The sequence below is a fragment of the Suncus etruscus genome, chromosome 11, assembly GCF_024139225.1.
Source record: "Suncus etruscus isolate mSunEtr1 chromosome 11, mSunEtr1.pri.cur, whole genome shotgun sequence".
Lineage (NCBI taxonomy): Eukaryota > Metazoa > Chordata > Mammalia > Eulipotyphla > Soricidae > Suncus > Suncus etruscus.
Window position 1 is genome coordinate 69,359,918 of NC_064858.1, and position 17,748 is coordinate 69,377,665.

General features: G+C 33.2%; 1 protein-coding gene across 1 annotated transcript in view; it reads right to left on the reverse strand.

Moving 5' to 3' along the window:
• Positions 1-17,748, reverse strand: part of PTPRQ (protein tyrosine phosphatase receptor type Q) — a 196,462-nt gene that overhangs the window by 67,647 nt on the left and 111,067 nt on the right. Inside the window, 6 exon segments of the mRNA XM_049783346.1 lie at positions 332-490; positions 3,814-3,841; positions 3,843-3,881; positions 6,358-6,602; positions 8,464-8,650; positions 10,405-10,526. Of these exon segments, the coding sequence (XP_049639303.1) occupies positions 332-490; positions 3,814-3,841; positions 3,843-3,881; positions 6,358-6,602; positions 8,464-8,650; positions 10,405-10,526 (780 nt within the window).

Consider the following 17,748-nt stretch of genomic DNA (forward strand, 5'->3'; position numbering starts at 1 on the left):
GAACCCTGTTCTGGCCTATCATACAAAATAATTAATGGCAGGGACAATCTTAGCCAGGATAACTTCTTTCTTCACGCCTGAAAAAATGTTTTCAATACTTTAACTTTCCAAAATGAAACAATCCTTATTGAAAATGGAGTAAATAAATAATTTGTTTTAACAATGGCTTTTCTTAGTGATTTTGAAAGTTAATTATTATAGAAACAATAAAATATTATGCTCAAAAATTCTATGCTAATCCAGAGCAGTGGACGCCAGATTACTGATTGTGATTAATGTTTAGCACTTTATACTCTACAACTAAACAAGGGAAAGTGGTCTTTGATAATACCTCCGACTTCTGCTACAAGCACTTGTACATTTCTAATGGGTCCATGGTCGTCACTGTAATAGCATATGGGCATTCTGATCGTAATGGTTGTCGAAGTCACAAGGAGTTTTCCTGTGGCATCATAAATAGGGCTAGGTTTGGTTTTGGGTCTTGCTGGAGCTACAAAAAAAGAAGTCATTATAATCTATTTTTTCCCTTGCTGAATAAAAGAGAAATTATATTAAATGACCTTTCCTAAAAGCAATTTCCAGATAATAATAAATCTAAATAATAAAACCATGTTGCTTACACAGAACAGATTATAAATTATTATCTCTTGATGGCATAATTATATACTCCAGGCCTACCTGTGATAATGAAGCCATGGTGTGATTTACTGACACAGATGCCTCTTCAAATATTACAAAAATTCACATTTAATACTCTCACTTGTATCTAAGCTTCATAAATGTATTCAACCAAACTATTATTTTACTCCTCATCTGTTTCTTTTCCTTTCTCTTGTTGATTAATGAATCTCTTGTCCTACTAGCAACCACTCCTACCCCAATTTGTCCATGTCAAACTTTGGATGATATCCTTCTACTTCTAAATTCTTCTCAAAAGTTATAAATCATATAAAATTTGACTAGGCCCTCAATGGATTCATTGCACTGGCATTTAACTGGGCCAAATTTCTATACCATGTTTTGTTTTTTTTTCACTTCAGTATGACTTGCATAAGGCTTCCAAATGTCCAAATACAAGGATAAAAATTCTTTCATATTTTGGAATACAAAGAACTCCCAAAAGATACTAAGCCCAGTTGTCTAGACCTGCAGGGTGGTGCAGTGCTGAGGGACATCATGGTCACTGGGGTTGCTTGTGTTCATATAATACTAAGTGTCAAACTTGGGACTTCAAACACACAAAGCATGTGCCCTGGCCCTTTGATACTTGGGACAGGACTTATTCTTTTCAATGACTATTCTATATATAATAATGTGACTGTATCTTACTTATCCAATCATTTAATGGTGGGAAGATTTTTCTTTGAACTTTATACATTTAATGTACCAAACAAACATATCTATTTAATGTTATTTATTGATTCTTTAATTTTAATGGGACTCCCACAAGCAGACTTTCTGGAAGAAAAATAAAATAAGTTTTTTTTCCAACTTTAATGCAATTACCAGAATAATTTCCAGGAGAGCTATGATATTTACCACCACTGTATATAAATATCTACAAAATTAATATTTAGAGAATCTCTGCTAATTTTATTTTATTTAAAATGATAAGTATCAGCTGCTTGACCATCAGTAAATTGCTTAATAAAATTCCATGCTTAATTTCCATATTAATTAAATATTTTTAAAAAACTCTCTTAGTAATGCCATATGTGTGGCAATATCATTTCCATTTTATAGATGAGAGGATGGCCTTATGTCACATTACTATGAAAGGAGAATATCAAGATTTAAGATAAATCTTTAATTGAACCCTTAAGCTCACATTGCTCAGATGTAAGGATTCTGATGAGATTTAGATGTGAAAAATGTTTATTGGGGGAGATAAATATGAAAAATTAAGAAGGAACAAGAATATTGAGCAAGAGTCTTTAGATCCCATTTGCAGGTCTGATATCTATGCAAAGGAGACAGGAAAAAGTATTCATCATAAAAATAACAGATTTCAAGGAGTTCTGAGAAATTCCAGGTTAGACTACTGGAAAGTACAATAAATATTTTCAGTAAAAGTATTTAGATTGATATTCCATTGTGTATATGTACCACAGTTTCTTTAGCCATTGATCAAACTTTAGGTATCAAATGTAAATTTAAATGAGATGATTATTAATTCAGTATTATTCACATCACTAATACAATGATGCTTATGAACATGGAAAATACATTTCTCTAGGACCCCACCATTACTGCCAACAGTGTTTAAATATATTTAAACCTGATTATGGGTCTATCTACCCTCTTTAAGGAGGGGACAATTAAACATCTTTATCTAGAAATAGAATAAGCCATCTGAAATAAGTTTTACTAAAGTCTAAAAAATTTATTACTACCTGTGTAAAGATCTGGCTGCCACTAAATAATGAGAACTTAATATGATATGATAAAATTCTTCCTTTAATGTTGCTTTTGTGAAATAGCTGATGCTTTCAAAGATGAATGTATTTATAGTTTTGGATATATATTTACCTAACTAAATACAATGATTTTGGGGGGTCACACCCAGCAGCACTCAAGGGTTACTCCTGACTCTACTTTCAGAAATCACCCCTGGCAGGTTCGGAGAACCATATGGGATGCCTGGATTCTTCTGCATGCAAGGCAAACGCCCTACCTCCTAATACCTATTAGTATCAGTTTCTGGTGCTGTCCCATGACGTTCTTAGAACTACACAATATGTACAATAGTGAAATAGGGATTTATATTTTCTTCATTGATCACCTTTTAGAAGTTAGAAACTTGTCCAATGTTGAATTGATTTCAAGAGGCCAATTCAAAATTATATTTCCACCCTTCATTTCAATGTAGAGCCTGTGCTCTGTGCTCTGCCAAAATATTGTTTTTTTTTTGTTTGTTTTTTTTTTTTTGGTTTTTGGGCCACACCCGGTGACACTCAGGGGTTACTCCTGGCTATGCGCTCAGAAATCGCTCCTGGCTTGGAAGACCTTATAGGACGCTTGGGGTTCGATCCACAACCGTGGTCAGTCCTAGGTCAGCTGCGTGCAAAGCAAATGCCCTACTGCTGCGCTATCACTCTGGCCCCTGCCAAAATTATTTTATTCCTTTAGACAGAGAAGCCAAAGGAAAAGACATGATAGCAACCAAGTTTGTTCTAGATTTTATTGCAGATATTCAGAGGGATGGCATAATGACTTGTATTTTCAAGTTGGAAAGAGAAGGTGTTCTTAATTTCTGAGTGGCTCTAAGAACCTCTTAATATTTTCTTTTGGCTTTGTTAATTTTATTGGGGGAGGGTGAAAGAAGTTTTTATATCTCCATGATATTTTCTATGAACCATAAATGTCAGAATAATAAATGGACATATTATATTTATGGTCAGAATCATTAAGTTGACTATATGGCAGTTCAGAAAAATTATTTGATGAACTAAAAAGAATTTAATTTGCAAGACAAAGATCTGTGTGGGAATCTAGTTAGAACTATCTCAGCCAGGAGTAATTTGAATCATCAATTTTCTTTTCAATATGATTAACGCATATAAATAATAAAATATAAAACATCTTGGATAGTTTAATTTATAAAAATAATGAGATAAATAAGAGATGGACATAGTCTGTAATTAACATAGTAATTTATATTATTGTTTACTTACCTTAATAACAACTTTAATAACCATATAGGCACATTCATCATACAAAACTTTACTACATCCTTCATTCTAACTGAGTATAGATTATAGTTATTCTAAAAAAATAAAATTTTATAAGCCCAATTCTTATATATGCATGTACCTTTAATATCCATTGTTATCCGCATCTTGAACCTTTGGCCCCGCACCAGCACTATTTATTGCATAAATCTAAAATAATAAAAGATTATGTTACTCTTTTTCAAATTACTGCTTCCATGTTTATATAACTCATTGTGATTATGTGTCATTGAAAGAGAATTCAATATTAAAACAATTGCTGATAGTCTATTAGTTAGATTTAGTTGTACTACCTAATGGTTATCACATATGAGAGAAACCATTAACAGTAAGGCAGTTTTAAAAATTTATATATTATAATGCTGAGTACAAAAACAACCCTAAACAACCTTTCTCAGAGCCAGAACAAAATTGGGTCTCAGTTTGAACCAGTAGGAGGGACTGGGCAGAAAAAAAACAAGGTCTATACTCTTTTTATCTACCCAAACATCTGTTCCTTCTCTCTATCAGCAGCACTGACTTTCTTTAAATCTATATTCAAGATCTTTTTTGTTTTTTCCCTTCTTTGAGATGAAACCTTATTCCTCCAAACTCCCAGTTTTCCTGTATTAAATCACTATTCTGAAAGTTGGCCTTTATGCCCTGCCTCACCCTTGCCCCGCAAGTATCTGATGCTACCCCTGCATAATCCAGCAGATACACACACATAAAGCATTTCTGTTTTTATATACACGGGGTGATTTACGCAAATGTGAATCCTTCAATTAACTTTCTACTTCAAAAACTCTGAACGCAAAGCCTTTTTTAAATATACATTATCTGTTTCTTAGCTGATTTCAATGTACTTTGTCAACAATTTGGAATATAGCATGTCTATTGGAATTAATTTGCTTTGTACATTAATGACCATTCTAGAGATACTCTAGAAGCAGTTTGAGTTAAAGTGACAATAACAAATATAAGTAATGTGATAGGATTGACAAATAAACCAAATCCATAAAATGTGATTTAGTAGGAAAGATTTGTCAGAGTATGTTAATTTTAAAATGATATATTCAGGTGGAAAATGATGCTATGTCATGCTTAATTATTTTCATTGCTTTATGTGACCAGCATTTGCTGGGTGTTGCTTTTTTAAATTGCAGTGTGTAAAGAAATTTCTCATATATGCTTTTAAATAAAGATGCGCTCATCTTGAATAAGTAGGTCAGGACAGGCTGCTAAAGTTGTGTATTTAGAATAAGTGCTGGTGCTGAAGATGTTTCCAATTGAATTTTGTGAAATATAATGTATCTGAAAATAATTAAAATTCTACTTTATTCCCCACATCTTCATTTCCTAAAGCAATATTGGTGTGGTACTCGGTATTTACAAAAACACTAATATGTGACTTTCATGAAGTTCTAAGAAGTTCCTATTCCTGTGATTTCTTTTCAGTGTAATAAAATTTTTAAATATATTTTTAAAATTCACATTAATGTCTAAGCACCTGTTTGAGAAAATGATAAAGAAAAAAATAGTAGGTTATTTTTGGGGGGCCTCCCTGGTGGTGATCAGAAGGTCTAGGGGTGCCATGAGGGTCAGCAAATGAGACACAATGCTGCATGGTCCCTATAGTCCTAGGGCCACGTAATGTCACCCAAGCAGTGCTGTTACCACCAGGATTGCATTTGGTGATATGAAACAAGAATTTTAACTTAACCTAAGTCAATCACAACCTTGTTTCATTTGTCTTGAACAAGTAACTCAATCTATACACAAGACAGCATATATATGAGGAGTGAAGTGACTGGAAGATGGAATAAAAATCTACATATGTCTCACTCAGATGTATAGGAGGATTTGATACTAGTCTAACCTGAAAGGTTTTGTTTAACCTCTAGCATAAGTTGCTTTCTGAAACATTTTTAATTGAAAACAAGCACAATTAATATTGGACAAGAAATAAAAACATGTGTTGTGTATTAATGTATTAACATAAACTTATACATATATTGTTTTTCAAAATTGATCATTTCAGAGTGGAATATACAGTTCTCTTAGCTTTTAGTAATCACTGTATAAAATTCACATAAATTGCAATAAAATGTATAGTTATTTATATCCTTTGAAACCTTTTTCATTTATCCATAGTTTTCTATTATTTTCTTATATAAATAGATATCAATAAATATTTATGTATACATAATATATTTTAGTTGTGGTGTCACACCTGGCAGGCTTCTAGTAGCATATATGGTGCTGGGAATTGAGCCCCAGTTAGCAGCACGAAGGGAAGCAAATACTCTGCCTGTATACTATCTCTAGTTTCAAGACAGTTTTCTTTTAGATAGAATTATCTTTTCAAATCTCACTGTTTATACAGTTTTACCCTCTAATTGAGCTCTATATTCTACTTTGATTATACAAATATTTTTGTTATTTACATACTTTAGTGACACTTGTTTAAAATAGAAAATGGAAAATTTTATCTCTCAAAATAGATATTCTGTTGATATTTTTCAAAATAACCCCAAATTGTGAGATTTTTGTTTATTCAAACATATATATGTATAAAATATACAGTATTTTTAATACTGCTTGTAAAATGTACTGTAATTTAGGTAATAAAGCTATAAATACTTACACTGATATTGTATGTGTGTCCACCTTTGAGTCCTTCCAACATTGCAATGACAGATGTGTCAGTTTTCTGGATAATACTGAGGTTATGAATCTGAACAGCATTAGGATCATCTTCTCTGCATACCAATGCTTGATAAACGTGTATATTTCCATTGGGTTGAGAAGGAGGAAGGAATGTTAACTGAAATTTTGTAACTTCATCAGGTAGCTTCTGAAATGTCATGTTGTTAGGTGGATCCTTAGGGACTGTAACAAAATAGCTATTATTTTGTAAAATGTTGGTACTATTTCATATCAATTTAAAACATCCGCTTTAAACTATTGTGTATTGATAGTATTACACAGATGAACTCACAATTATGGAAACCAACAAAATGTTGGTGAATTATGGAATCATGGACTTCCATGGGTGACAAAAACAATTAGGTGAACATTAGTTTGCAGACTTATTTAGCCTTTTACATAAATCTCTTTCTAAACCTAATTCATTTCTGTGATCTTTTTTAAATTTCTTATTAAAAATAATATGTAATCACAAAAGTTGCAAAATCACAATTCAGTGCCCTGTCACCTTCTTTGCCCTTTCAAGTTCTCTGATAAATATCAAACTAGTAAATTGGATTTAGTCTCTATTGTTAATAAGATTACTTAAATCTCATTAATTAATTAAATAATTAAGATTATTTAAATCTCATTACTTTTATGTATTCATGTATGCTTTATAGTTCTAGGCAATTTTATGTCATGTGTAGTTTTTTACAATTCTCACCAGGAAAAAGGACAAAACTGCCCATCACTCTAACAGAGCACTTTCAACTGTTTCCTAGTTTTGCATTTCAACACTTGCCCCAAACACTAATCATTTTCTGTCACCATAATTTTGACATTTGGTGACTTGAAGTAGCAGGTGGCTCTTGAGATCCATTTGGATTATAAACAATGAAAACAGGTGGAATTTAGGATGCTATGGATAACTTGTATTTATCTGAACCTGAAATCATAATTTATAGTAATTGCATAAATAACAATGAAAAGACTAGCTTAAAGTATTTTACCTCCTATACTTACCTTCAGACAGCATAAATAAACTATAGCAATACACTACTCTTTGTGCTCTTCCCAGAGATAGATCTGGTAGCAAAGAACATGAGGAATTAATTGGAAGGAGAAAGGCAAGCAAGTCTGGGAGGCTGACTATCCACTATCCACCTGGAATTCTTATTTCAGGCCCGTTATTTATTCAGACCTTGTTCCTTGTAGCTAGAGAAAAATCTATGTAGATGCTGATGTTTATCATAAAGTTTATATAGTACAACTGAGCACTTAACTCAATAAAAAATGGATATGTAGAAATATGAGCTGGATTAGAGTTTTGAAATCTAGCTTATTTAGTATTATTATTCTAAGGTGCATTGTAAATGATAGCATAAGACTATACTTTCAGGGATCATTTGTATTGTATGTAAATGATAGCATGTCAGTAGTACAATTCTAGAAGAATTGCTCTTAGTTATAGGAAGGTGGGTAAGTCATCTATTCAGTCAGGTTACTATGCTTAAGTAATAAAAAGTCTAATTTTGGACATTATTGTCTATGCATGCATATTTATATTTATATGAATTTATCATTTTGTGTAATTTCATTTTTACTCATAAATTGACATTGGAAATCCCAATCATTGTAGGAGGGTCCATCAAACACTAACTAGAGCAATCCCCTATTACTGTTGAATGTGGTCCCAAAATCATCCCTCTGCAAAAGGGTGAAAAAACCTTCAGGGTTGGTTTTTTTGTTTTGTTTTGTTTGTTTGGGGGCTACACTTGTCTGTGCTCAGGTCTTATCCAAGCCTATGGCTGTGAGGGAACATACTTGGTGCTGGGGATCAACCAGGAGCCCATGTGAAATTCTGGGGATCAAACCAGGTTGACCACACCTACTGGACTCTTTCTTGCCCCCCCCAACTTTCACTTCTTTGGAGAACTGGGAGACGCTACATTTGATATTTATGAATTATGAAACATGTTGAAATGAATACATTTTAGGTGTATGTGAGTTACTGCAAGAAAGAAACCTCAATTTTTAGCATTGGTGAAAAAGATCTCCTTACCTGATTCTAATGTAGTAACAATCACTTCAGTGCATGATTTTCCTTCTACAAAGGCAGCACTAATATTCCCAGTGAAGACAGTGATCACTACAGAGTATCTTGTGAATATTTTTAAATCTCTTATTTCAATGGTTTTATTTTCTTCATTGGATTTGATGAATGTAATATTGAAATCATCACTATCTACCTGTAGGCAAATAAACAAAATTTCACTGTGAAGCTGATTTTTTGAACATTTGTTGATCAAATTGATTATTTTTGGCTAATTATAAATTAAGCATTTTAAAACATATGCTTTAAAAGTAATTTAAATAAAAAAGTAATTTAAACTGAAGTCCAAATTATAGCACAAATACACCAGAACAAATATTTTTTCTTTTAATAATGACATCTTAACCTTCAATTATTCTTTTACTCTCTACCAATATTTCTGTAATTTATGCTTCATTCTGTTCCCTTCATGTCCTATCTTTACTTAACTTAAATCTTCAGTTCTATCTTTACTTAACACTGCTTTCTCTTGCTTTCAAGGATCCTTGTCTATTTGGTTTTCCTTTCTTTTTCTTTTTACACTGCAACCATACTAATTTCATAAAATACCAACCTACATTATGCTACTATTCCAGCTCTCTAGCTAACATCCATTTCCCTCTTCAGAATCCAAATTTTCTACTTCAATCTGCAGATATAGTCTCACCTCTCATATTCTGCTTCCTGAACTACTTAGTACCCCTTTTTGAATAAAGTTTAATCTTTTGTGCCCCATCATTATTTATGTCATATGTCATAAACAATTTATTATAATTTATGTCTTGCTGTAATCCTGTTTCAAGATTTTGCATCAATGTTACCTTGTTTGTGAAATATTGTCCCTAAAATTTTCTCCTTTTTAATTTTGAATTATAACATTATTATATTTTTAAACCAACATACCAAATTCACTGCTGTTTATCTTATTCTTTGAGGATAAATATAGTAAGTAGGGTAGTAATATTTGACATTGACAATGCATTAGGCAATATTTTAAGTTCTTTTTTTTTTGTTTTGTTTCTTTTTCGGGCCACACCCATTTGATGCTCCGGGGTTACTCCTGGCTAAGGGCTCAGAAATTGCCACTGGCTTGAGGGAACCATATGGGATGCTGGGGGATTGAACCGCGGTCCTTCCTTGGCTAGTGCTTGCAAGGCGCTTACCTCTAGTGCCACCTTACCGGCACCCATATTTTAAGTTCTTAATGAAGATTAACAGATTTTGACAAATACAAAATATCTTATTTGTGCCACTAAACATATTTTTAATTTTACAGGCATATGTGTCATAAAAAGTCAGGTTAGGTAGGTTTTCTTAAAAATCTAACAGAATTAAAATTAATATTAAAACAGTTTTAAAAACTATTCCAAATACTATTATATTAATTTTTGATACCAATTTTTAGTTTATTTGTAGCACCATAATTTTATAAAAAAAATTTGGAGGCAGCATTGGGCATGTTCAGTGCTTATTCCTTACTTTGCAATCAGGGGTTCCTCCTGGTGAGCTCTGGGACCTTAGGGTATTCTGGCAATTGAACCTGTGACCTATGTTGGCCACTTGCAACCCACAGTTCCAGCCTGATTTGTCATATTGCTAATGCTATGCTTTGATACATATAACACTCCAACATCACACACCAGTGCCTGCTTCTCCTTACCATTGACTCAGTGTCCCACATACCATTTTCTTCACCCCAACCCCTTGGTAATCTTAGTTCTATTGATCCTTTCTGGTGATCTTCTTTGTGCTACTTACTAGTCTCTTTATTTATCAGGAAGAAAGTGACAGATAGATAACTTATCTCTTTCATATAGATGGTCTAAAATATAGTAAAGCAACAAAACAACAAAATCTATCTTTTTAACCATACTTTCTACTGCCTTTAACAAAATGGAGGACAGACCATACCGACTTGACATCTATGAGGTAAAACATTGGTCCAGTAATAATAGCAGGTTCATGCCAGCTGATGTTGATACTAAAAGGTGATGTGGCTGTGACATGGACATTTTCAGGAGGACCATCAGGGGCTAGGAAGAGAAGAAATGAAACTCCTCTGTAAAAGTACATTGTAACATGAAGACTAGACTGAAGAATTTCCTCATGGGTCAAAACCATTTAATCTCTAGAAATAGAGCTATATCTAGCTTTATTTAATGAAAATAAGTAAAACTGACCTGAGGTTATATCTTAGAATTGTTTCTGGCAAAAAGAAATAAAATGCAGCCATTATCATAATGTAGTATAAGGTAATCTTTTTTATTTTAATGAATAATTTTTGAATTATCTCCATTAATAATTAATTTACTCCTGCAGTAGTACGTCTGAAAATTATAGACAGGATGCTCAGATACTGGAAATTGGTATTTATAGGGACAACCATAAATTTTATTCTAGAGGCTTCACTATAATAATCAATTATTATAAACACTTGTCACTTGAGGAACCATTCTGGAAGAAACCATTCATGCCCATGAGAAATTGCATATCTCTATTTGACTTGAAAGCTCCCAGTTAGAGTAGCATTCTTTTAGGCACAAAAGATTCAGAAAACACTTCTTATTTATTACTGTCATGGTCTTAATTGCACTATGTCTAGATTTTTTGACACATGAGCTAATAGCTGCTAAGTATAATACCACAAAATGATGAAAATTACACTCATAATGAATTACTTATTAATTTGTAATTTACAGCAGGCATAAGCTATTAGAAAATCAAGATTTAATTTCTTTCAAACATAATTGCTGGACATCAAGAACTTTCACATAAAAAATGAATGATAATAAAAATAATTTTGGGGGTTTTTGGGGGGGTCACACCCGGCAGTGCTCAGAGGTTACTTTTGGCTCTATGCTCAGAAATTGCCACTGGCAGGCACAGGGAACTATAGGCAAACGCCTTACCTCCATGCCATCTCTCCGGCCCCTAAATATATGATTTTTAAACTCAAAATATCTATAAAGCATTATTGTTACAAAAATAAAAGTTACTTATTTTCATTTTTAACATTAATTTTATAAGTAAAGTAAATATTTTAAAGTAAATAAATACTTTTATTTTAAAATAGTTTAACAATATTGCTCTAAGAAGACTTGTAGATTTTTGGTTGACCCTAGAAAGCTGAAGCCAGTACAATAGAATTCTATTTAAGATTAATTCTATTTAAGGTTAATTATCTTACAAATTTAAGTGGGTTGGATTAATTTATCTCACAATAAAGAAGATAGAAAAATAAATAGGTTTTACAACTGCTCTTATTAGTACAGAGATGAGCATTTTCTGGATTCTTTATTTTTCAAATAAATTAATTATTCTGCATTTATTATTGCTGTTTTTTTATCAAAAATACTAAACAAGGTGTACCTTAAGGAATTAATTACTTGGAAGCTTTGTAGACATTTTCAATGTGAAAATCTTCTAGAAATTAGAGGATGTTATAATATGTTAAATAGGATTTAGTCATGGCTAATTCGACATAGACACTGAGCTAAGAACAGTGTTGGAATCATCTCTGTATTCCTAAGTGCCCCTCTCAATGGCAGATGAGCATTTCCCATATTTCTGATTTTTAAAGTAACACAAAAATACTACCGAGCAAATGGTTAGTGTGTGTGTGTGTGTTCATGTGTGTGTTAAAAGGGTAGAAAGGGGAAGATAAATATGCCTTTCTTGAAGTTAAAAAACAAGTTTTGTGATGTTGGTACAATATCACAATGTTTAGGCCTTGGTTTCCTCTTATGTACATAGTTCATATGTTCTTAATGAATTATCAAACAAAATGAGTGAAAGTGACCAATTTGGTGTTGGGATCATCACCTCCAATTTATATAATGTATTACAATACAGGACAAAGCAAATATAATTATTAGAGGTATAAAAAATCAACCATAGAAAAAATAGTTGACAAAATATTAAAAAGGCAGTGAAAGAAAAGCTGAAAAATAGAGATGGAAATGGAATCAGATTTTAAAAATAAGGAGCATTTTAGAAAACAGAATAGTTACTTTATGGCTACTTACACATTAAGAGGATCGTAAGAAAAAACAGAAACAGAGTCTACAGACAGATTGTTGTTACAGTTAAGTTGTTTTCAATTGGTAATCTTATATCTATTATTTTACATATTCAGAATATTGTTCTAGGATGGGAATCTATAAACTTCTTAAGATTATTACTGGAGTTCTGCACAAGCGACCCTTCCTGCCATGGCTCTGCCTTGGGCACAGGCAGAAGAGGAACGCCTGCATCAGAAGTGAAGGTAGAGCGCAGGGGAACCTTCTAGGGCATGGCTTGGCCCCCGCACAAACCACCCCTTTGCCACCATTGCTTCTGCATTGGACGCTAAAGACCCTATGGCAGGGCTCAACTTCCCTTTGCTGCTATCCCCCCGCAGAGAAGGAGAGGTCTCCTATATCCGGGGGAAAGCAGGGAACCCTAGGGCTGTGCTCGGACCCCATGTACAAGCATCCCCTTCACTGCCATCACCTCTCTTTAGGCGCTGCAGGACAGAAGAGCTCTCCCGCCCCACAAAGCACTTTAAAACACACACACACACACACACACACACACACACACACACACACACACACACACACACACACACATACACATACACACACACAAACACACACTGAATTTCCAGCACTCCAACCCACCCTATGCAAAGAACAATGGGGAAAGAAAGGAAGACATCAGTACCTGGAGAAATGGAGAGAAAAGAGAAATTCTAACAGATTTCTAAATCCTCCAAAATGTGCGAACTTAATAGATAAGGACCTAAAATCAGCTTTTAATGTCTTAGCAACGGAATTAAAAAAATCACTAACCAAAGAAATCCATTATTGAACAATTAATCTAACTCCAAGAAGAACTCTATCAGAAGATGAGAGAGTCCATACAAATAGAACTAAGGGAACTATAAAACATTCTAGCAACCCACAGTAGCAGAATTACACGCATAGAGAATCACATGGATGAACTTGAAGTCAAAATGCAAGTCAGCAACAACAAAGAAATCAATAAAGAAACAAGAAATAAAACTGTGGAAGAAAAATGTAAGATACTTAATGAACAAAGACAAAAGAAATAATCTACGACTTAATAGGAATACCAGAAGGGGTGGAAAAGAAAATGGGGAGAACAATTAGTGAGGGAAGTAATAGCAGATAATTTTTCCAACCTTTGGAAAGAGGCACCTACACAAATCTAAGAGGTGAAAAGAGTTCCAAACAAAATAGATCCTAATAGACCAACACCATGACATATAGTAATCCAAATGGCAAACAAAACAAAACAAAACAAAACAAAAACAAACAAAAAAAACAAGAGAGATGAATTCTATAAAGCAATAAGGGGGGAAAAAACCCTCAAGTACAAAGGAAGGAATGTAAGATTCAAACCAGCTCAACCACTTGAAATAATTCAGGCATGAAGACAGTGGAATGACATATTTAAACCACTGAATGAGAGAAACTTCTCACCTAGAGTACACTACCCTGCAAAACTCTCATTTACATGGGAAGGAAGACTAAGAACAATCTCAGACAAAAAAGAACTCACAACATTTGCACTAACCAAACTGATTCTAAATAAACTCCTCAGAGATCAACTACACAAAAAATGTCCAATATAACAACAAGCCTAAACAATATAACAACACAACAACTCTCCTTTTGTCAATAATCACCTTAAATGTAAATGGAGTAAACTCCTCCATTAAAAGACACATACTAGAGAGTTAGATTAGAAAACAAAAATCGGACATCTGCTGCCTGCAAGAAACACACCTAAAAGATTGGGGTAGACATAGGTTAAGAATAAAAGGATGGAAATCAATCATACAAGTCAATGGAAAACCACAAAAAGCTGGAATAGCTATTCTTCTATCAGACAAAATTGCATTCAGCCTCAAGAAATTGCTCAGAGATAAAGAGGGTCACTACATATTGATCAGGGGAACATTAGACCAAGAAGTACTAACTCTGATCAACATTTATACACCAAATGCAAAGCCAACAAAATCTGTAAGGTTCTAATCACAAACCTAGAGAAACATATGGAAGAAAGTGTGATAATAGAAGAATGACTACAACTATGATGGAGCAGAACTTCTGGATCCATAAAGACTCTATCCTAAATTTCGTCCTATGACCTGTGCAAATACCAGGATCTCCAAGGACTGATTTCGACAGCCACACTGAGCAGAATATTTCCTGGTACCAAAAAAGACTTTGGGGTTCGACAATGAGTATGTCTGTAGTTGTTCCCATGACAGTATGCTTCAAGGGTGGAGAAACCCTGTTTCTCTTAGGCCAAGGGAATTCCTTTTTTAATTTCCCCCAATACTTACTGTGCAAAACAAACAAACAAAAATAAAAACAAACAAAAAACCCACCTTGTCCCATTAAACCCCCTTCCTTTTTTCTTTTTTGGTGTTGTTATTTTGTTGTCATTTTTTAGCTGCTGGAGTGTTTTTTGTAGTTGCTTGTTTTGGTTTGGTTTTTTCCTTTTCTTCTTTTAAATCTATAGCTTCTAGACGGGCTTCTCCCAGCTTTTATTTTTCAACAGAACCACAGAACTTTAATCATCTTGTTCTGCCTCATAAATTGAGGGGGGAAAATGGACAATACCAGGAGCAAATAGTCGCATGAAACATTGAGTGAAAATAAAAATGATCATGCCTTAACATCAAGTATAAAGTAAAAAACAACAAAATCAAGATAATCTAATCTACAACAACCTATACATAAAGGGGACCTGTCACACACACAGTCCAGAGGGCAAGATGGGTGGTACATGATGCATGCTGAAAACGGGGGTGAAGGAGGGACAACACTAGTGGTGGGAATGGCCCTAATTCACTGTCACTATGTACCTTAAATATAACTGTAAAAGACTTGTAATTCACATTGGTCACAATAAAGATTATTTTAAAAATTGTTACAAAAAATCATTACAAAAATCCATTGAACAAAATGTTTGATAATACCTAAATTCAAAAATAAAATGTCATAGAGAGACTATGGCACAAGAGGACATATCACAATTAGTATTATTGAAAAATTATTCAGAAATGTGCACTACATTATTATATTTAATAGTTGAAAAAATTATATTTCAATTGGAAAGTACAGGGACTTTGACCAAAGAAGTAAGTAATCTGCTAAAAATTTTCTAACAATAGTAGTTGCACATAGAGATTAATCTCAGAATCATATATTTTAATAATACCTTAGAGACTAATTAGTTCAGGTAGACTCAGAGAACATAGCAAAAGTAAGTATTCTGAGAATGCCAGTAGAGTTTACAGTAATAGAATGAATACTCTCAAGGATGAGTGTATGGGGGAGATTTAATTTGAATTTTTATACTGAGTCTGAGAAGCCCATAGAGATGGCTAGCTGGTCATTAAAATGATACAGCAAAAAAGAAAAAAAAGATACAGCAAGAAAAAAAATAGATACAGCAGGACTTTGAAAGATGGGACCAGGATGAAAAATGACTTTACATTTTTTTAGATAATTTCTTACCAAGCAAGGCCATTGAAATATGGCAAGTTAATCTGTTTCAAATATGTCACATTGCCTTCAGAGAATTAAAGGTTTATGTAGATACCAGATCACTATTTAAAGTACTAACTAGAAGTGTTATCCTGAGCTTTTCAGTCTTATTACTATTAGTTTTATAGGCTTCATTTTACATATAAGTGGTAGCAAGATTTATATAAGTAATTACACATACAGAAAAGCTATGAATAATCTCCTAGAGCCAGAATAATTGTTTCAGATGCCCTTCCTTCTAGAGAGATGACTCCATCTAAGAAGCAATGGCTCCTTCTCCTTCCCAAATTTGTTCTCCATATAAATGCAACTTATATTTTCTCCTTTTCTTTTTTTATACTATAAATGGTTGTATGAATTTCAGATCTGAGTACATCACTACTGATTATTATATACTTTGCTTGTAAATAAAATATACTTTGAAGTTTTTTTAATGATCTATGTTTTATCTTTGACTATGTGAAAATGAAGGAACTAGAAGCTAAGGATTAATTTATCATTATTATTGATCTGTGAAATCTGCCATCCAACACTTTAAGAACCTTTATAGGAATAATCTCCTGACAAGCAAAATATTTCAAGTGTTATAACAAGAAAATACTCATTTTTATTTACCGCATTATTTTTATTTACAGCCAACATTCTGTTGGCTTATAGATAATATTTTTTCATTTAACACTACAAATATTTATGAAACACCTTCTATATGCCAAATTCTGGAAATATGCAAAGTCCATAGAATTGATTAAAATAGATGTGAATTTATTCATATAGAACTTAAGCATTTAACTGCTTTTCATCAATCATTTATTAATTTCCTACCACATGCTTGGCACTGTTTTAGATGCTGAAGACAGATAGGAGAAACAAAAAGACAAGCTCATGGAGCATCTATTCAGTCAAAGAGAGATAACTACATGTAAGTTTATTATAAAAATTTTAGTGAAATACCAGACAAATTAATATATTATATACAAGTACAACACATACCCTATTAAGAAGCAATCAATCTATACCAAGGCAAAAATGGAAGAGGCCAATGAAAATGGCAATGCTAGTGACATACTATTTTAAATGTGGTTGGCATGCCTCTCTAAGCAAATAACATTTAAACAAAGATTTGAAGAAGTTGAGAAAGCTTTGGTATATTTGAAAAAAATCATGGGAAAGAGGATGGCAAATAGTCCTGGTTAGTTTTAAAAAATAAGAACTCCAGTGAGTGAGAGATAGGTTCAATTAGGTATATAAGGGCTCTGAGGCCACACTAAGTTTTTTTTTCTAAGAAGTATTATCATAGATTTAAAAAAGAAAAATGCTATATTTTATTAACACAAACTAAAAGGTTTTTTTTTTTTGGTTTTTGGTTTTTGGGCCACACACGTCGTTGTTCGGGGGTTACTCCTGGCTGTCTGCTCAGAAATAGCTCCTGGCAGGCACGGGGGACCATAGGGGACACCGGGATTCGAACCAACCACCTTTGGTCCTGGATCGGCTGTTTGCAAGGCAAACGCCGCTGTGCTATCTCTCCGGGCCCAAACTAAAAGTTTTATATAGATTCTAATTCTTAGTAATTCACACAGGAAAAAAATGGATCAAAATTAATTAGATTAGGAGTTGGAGCAATAGTAAAGCAGGTAGGGCATTTGTATTGTACATGGCCCTCCCAGGCTCAATGAACCCCTGGCATCCT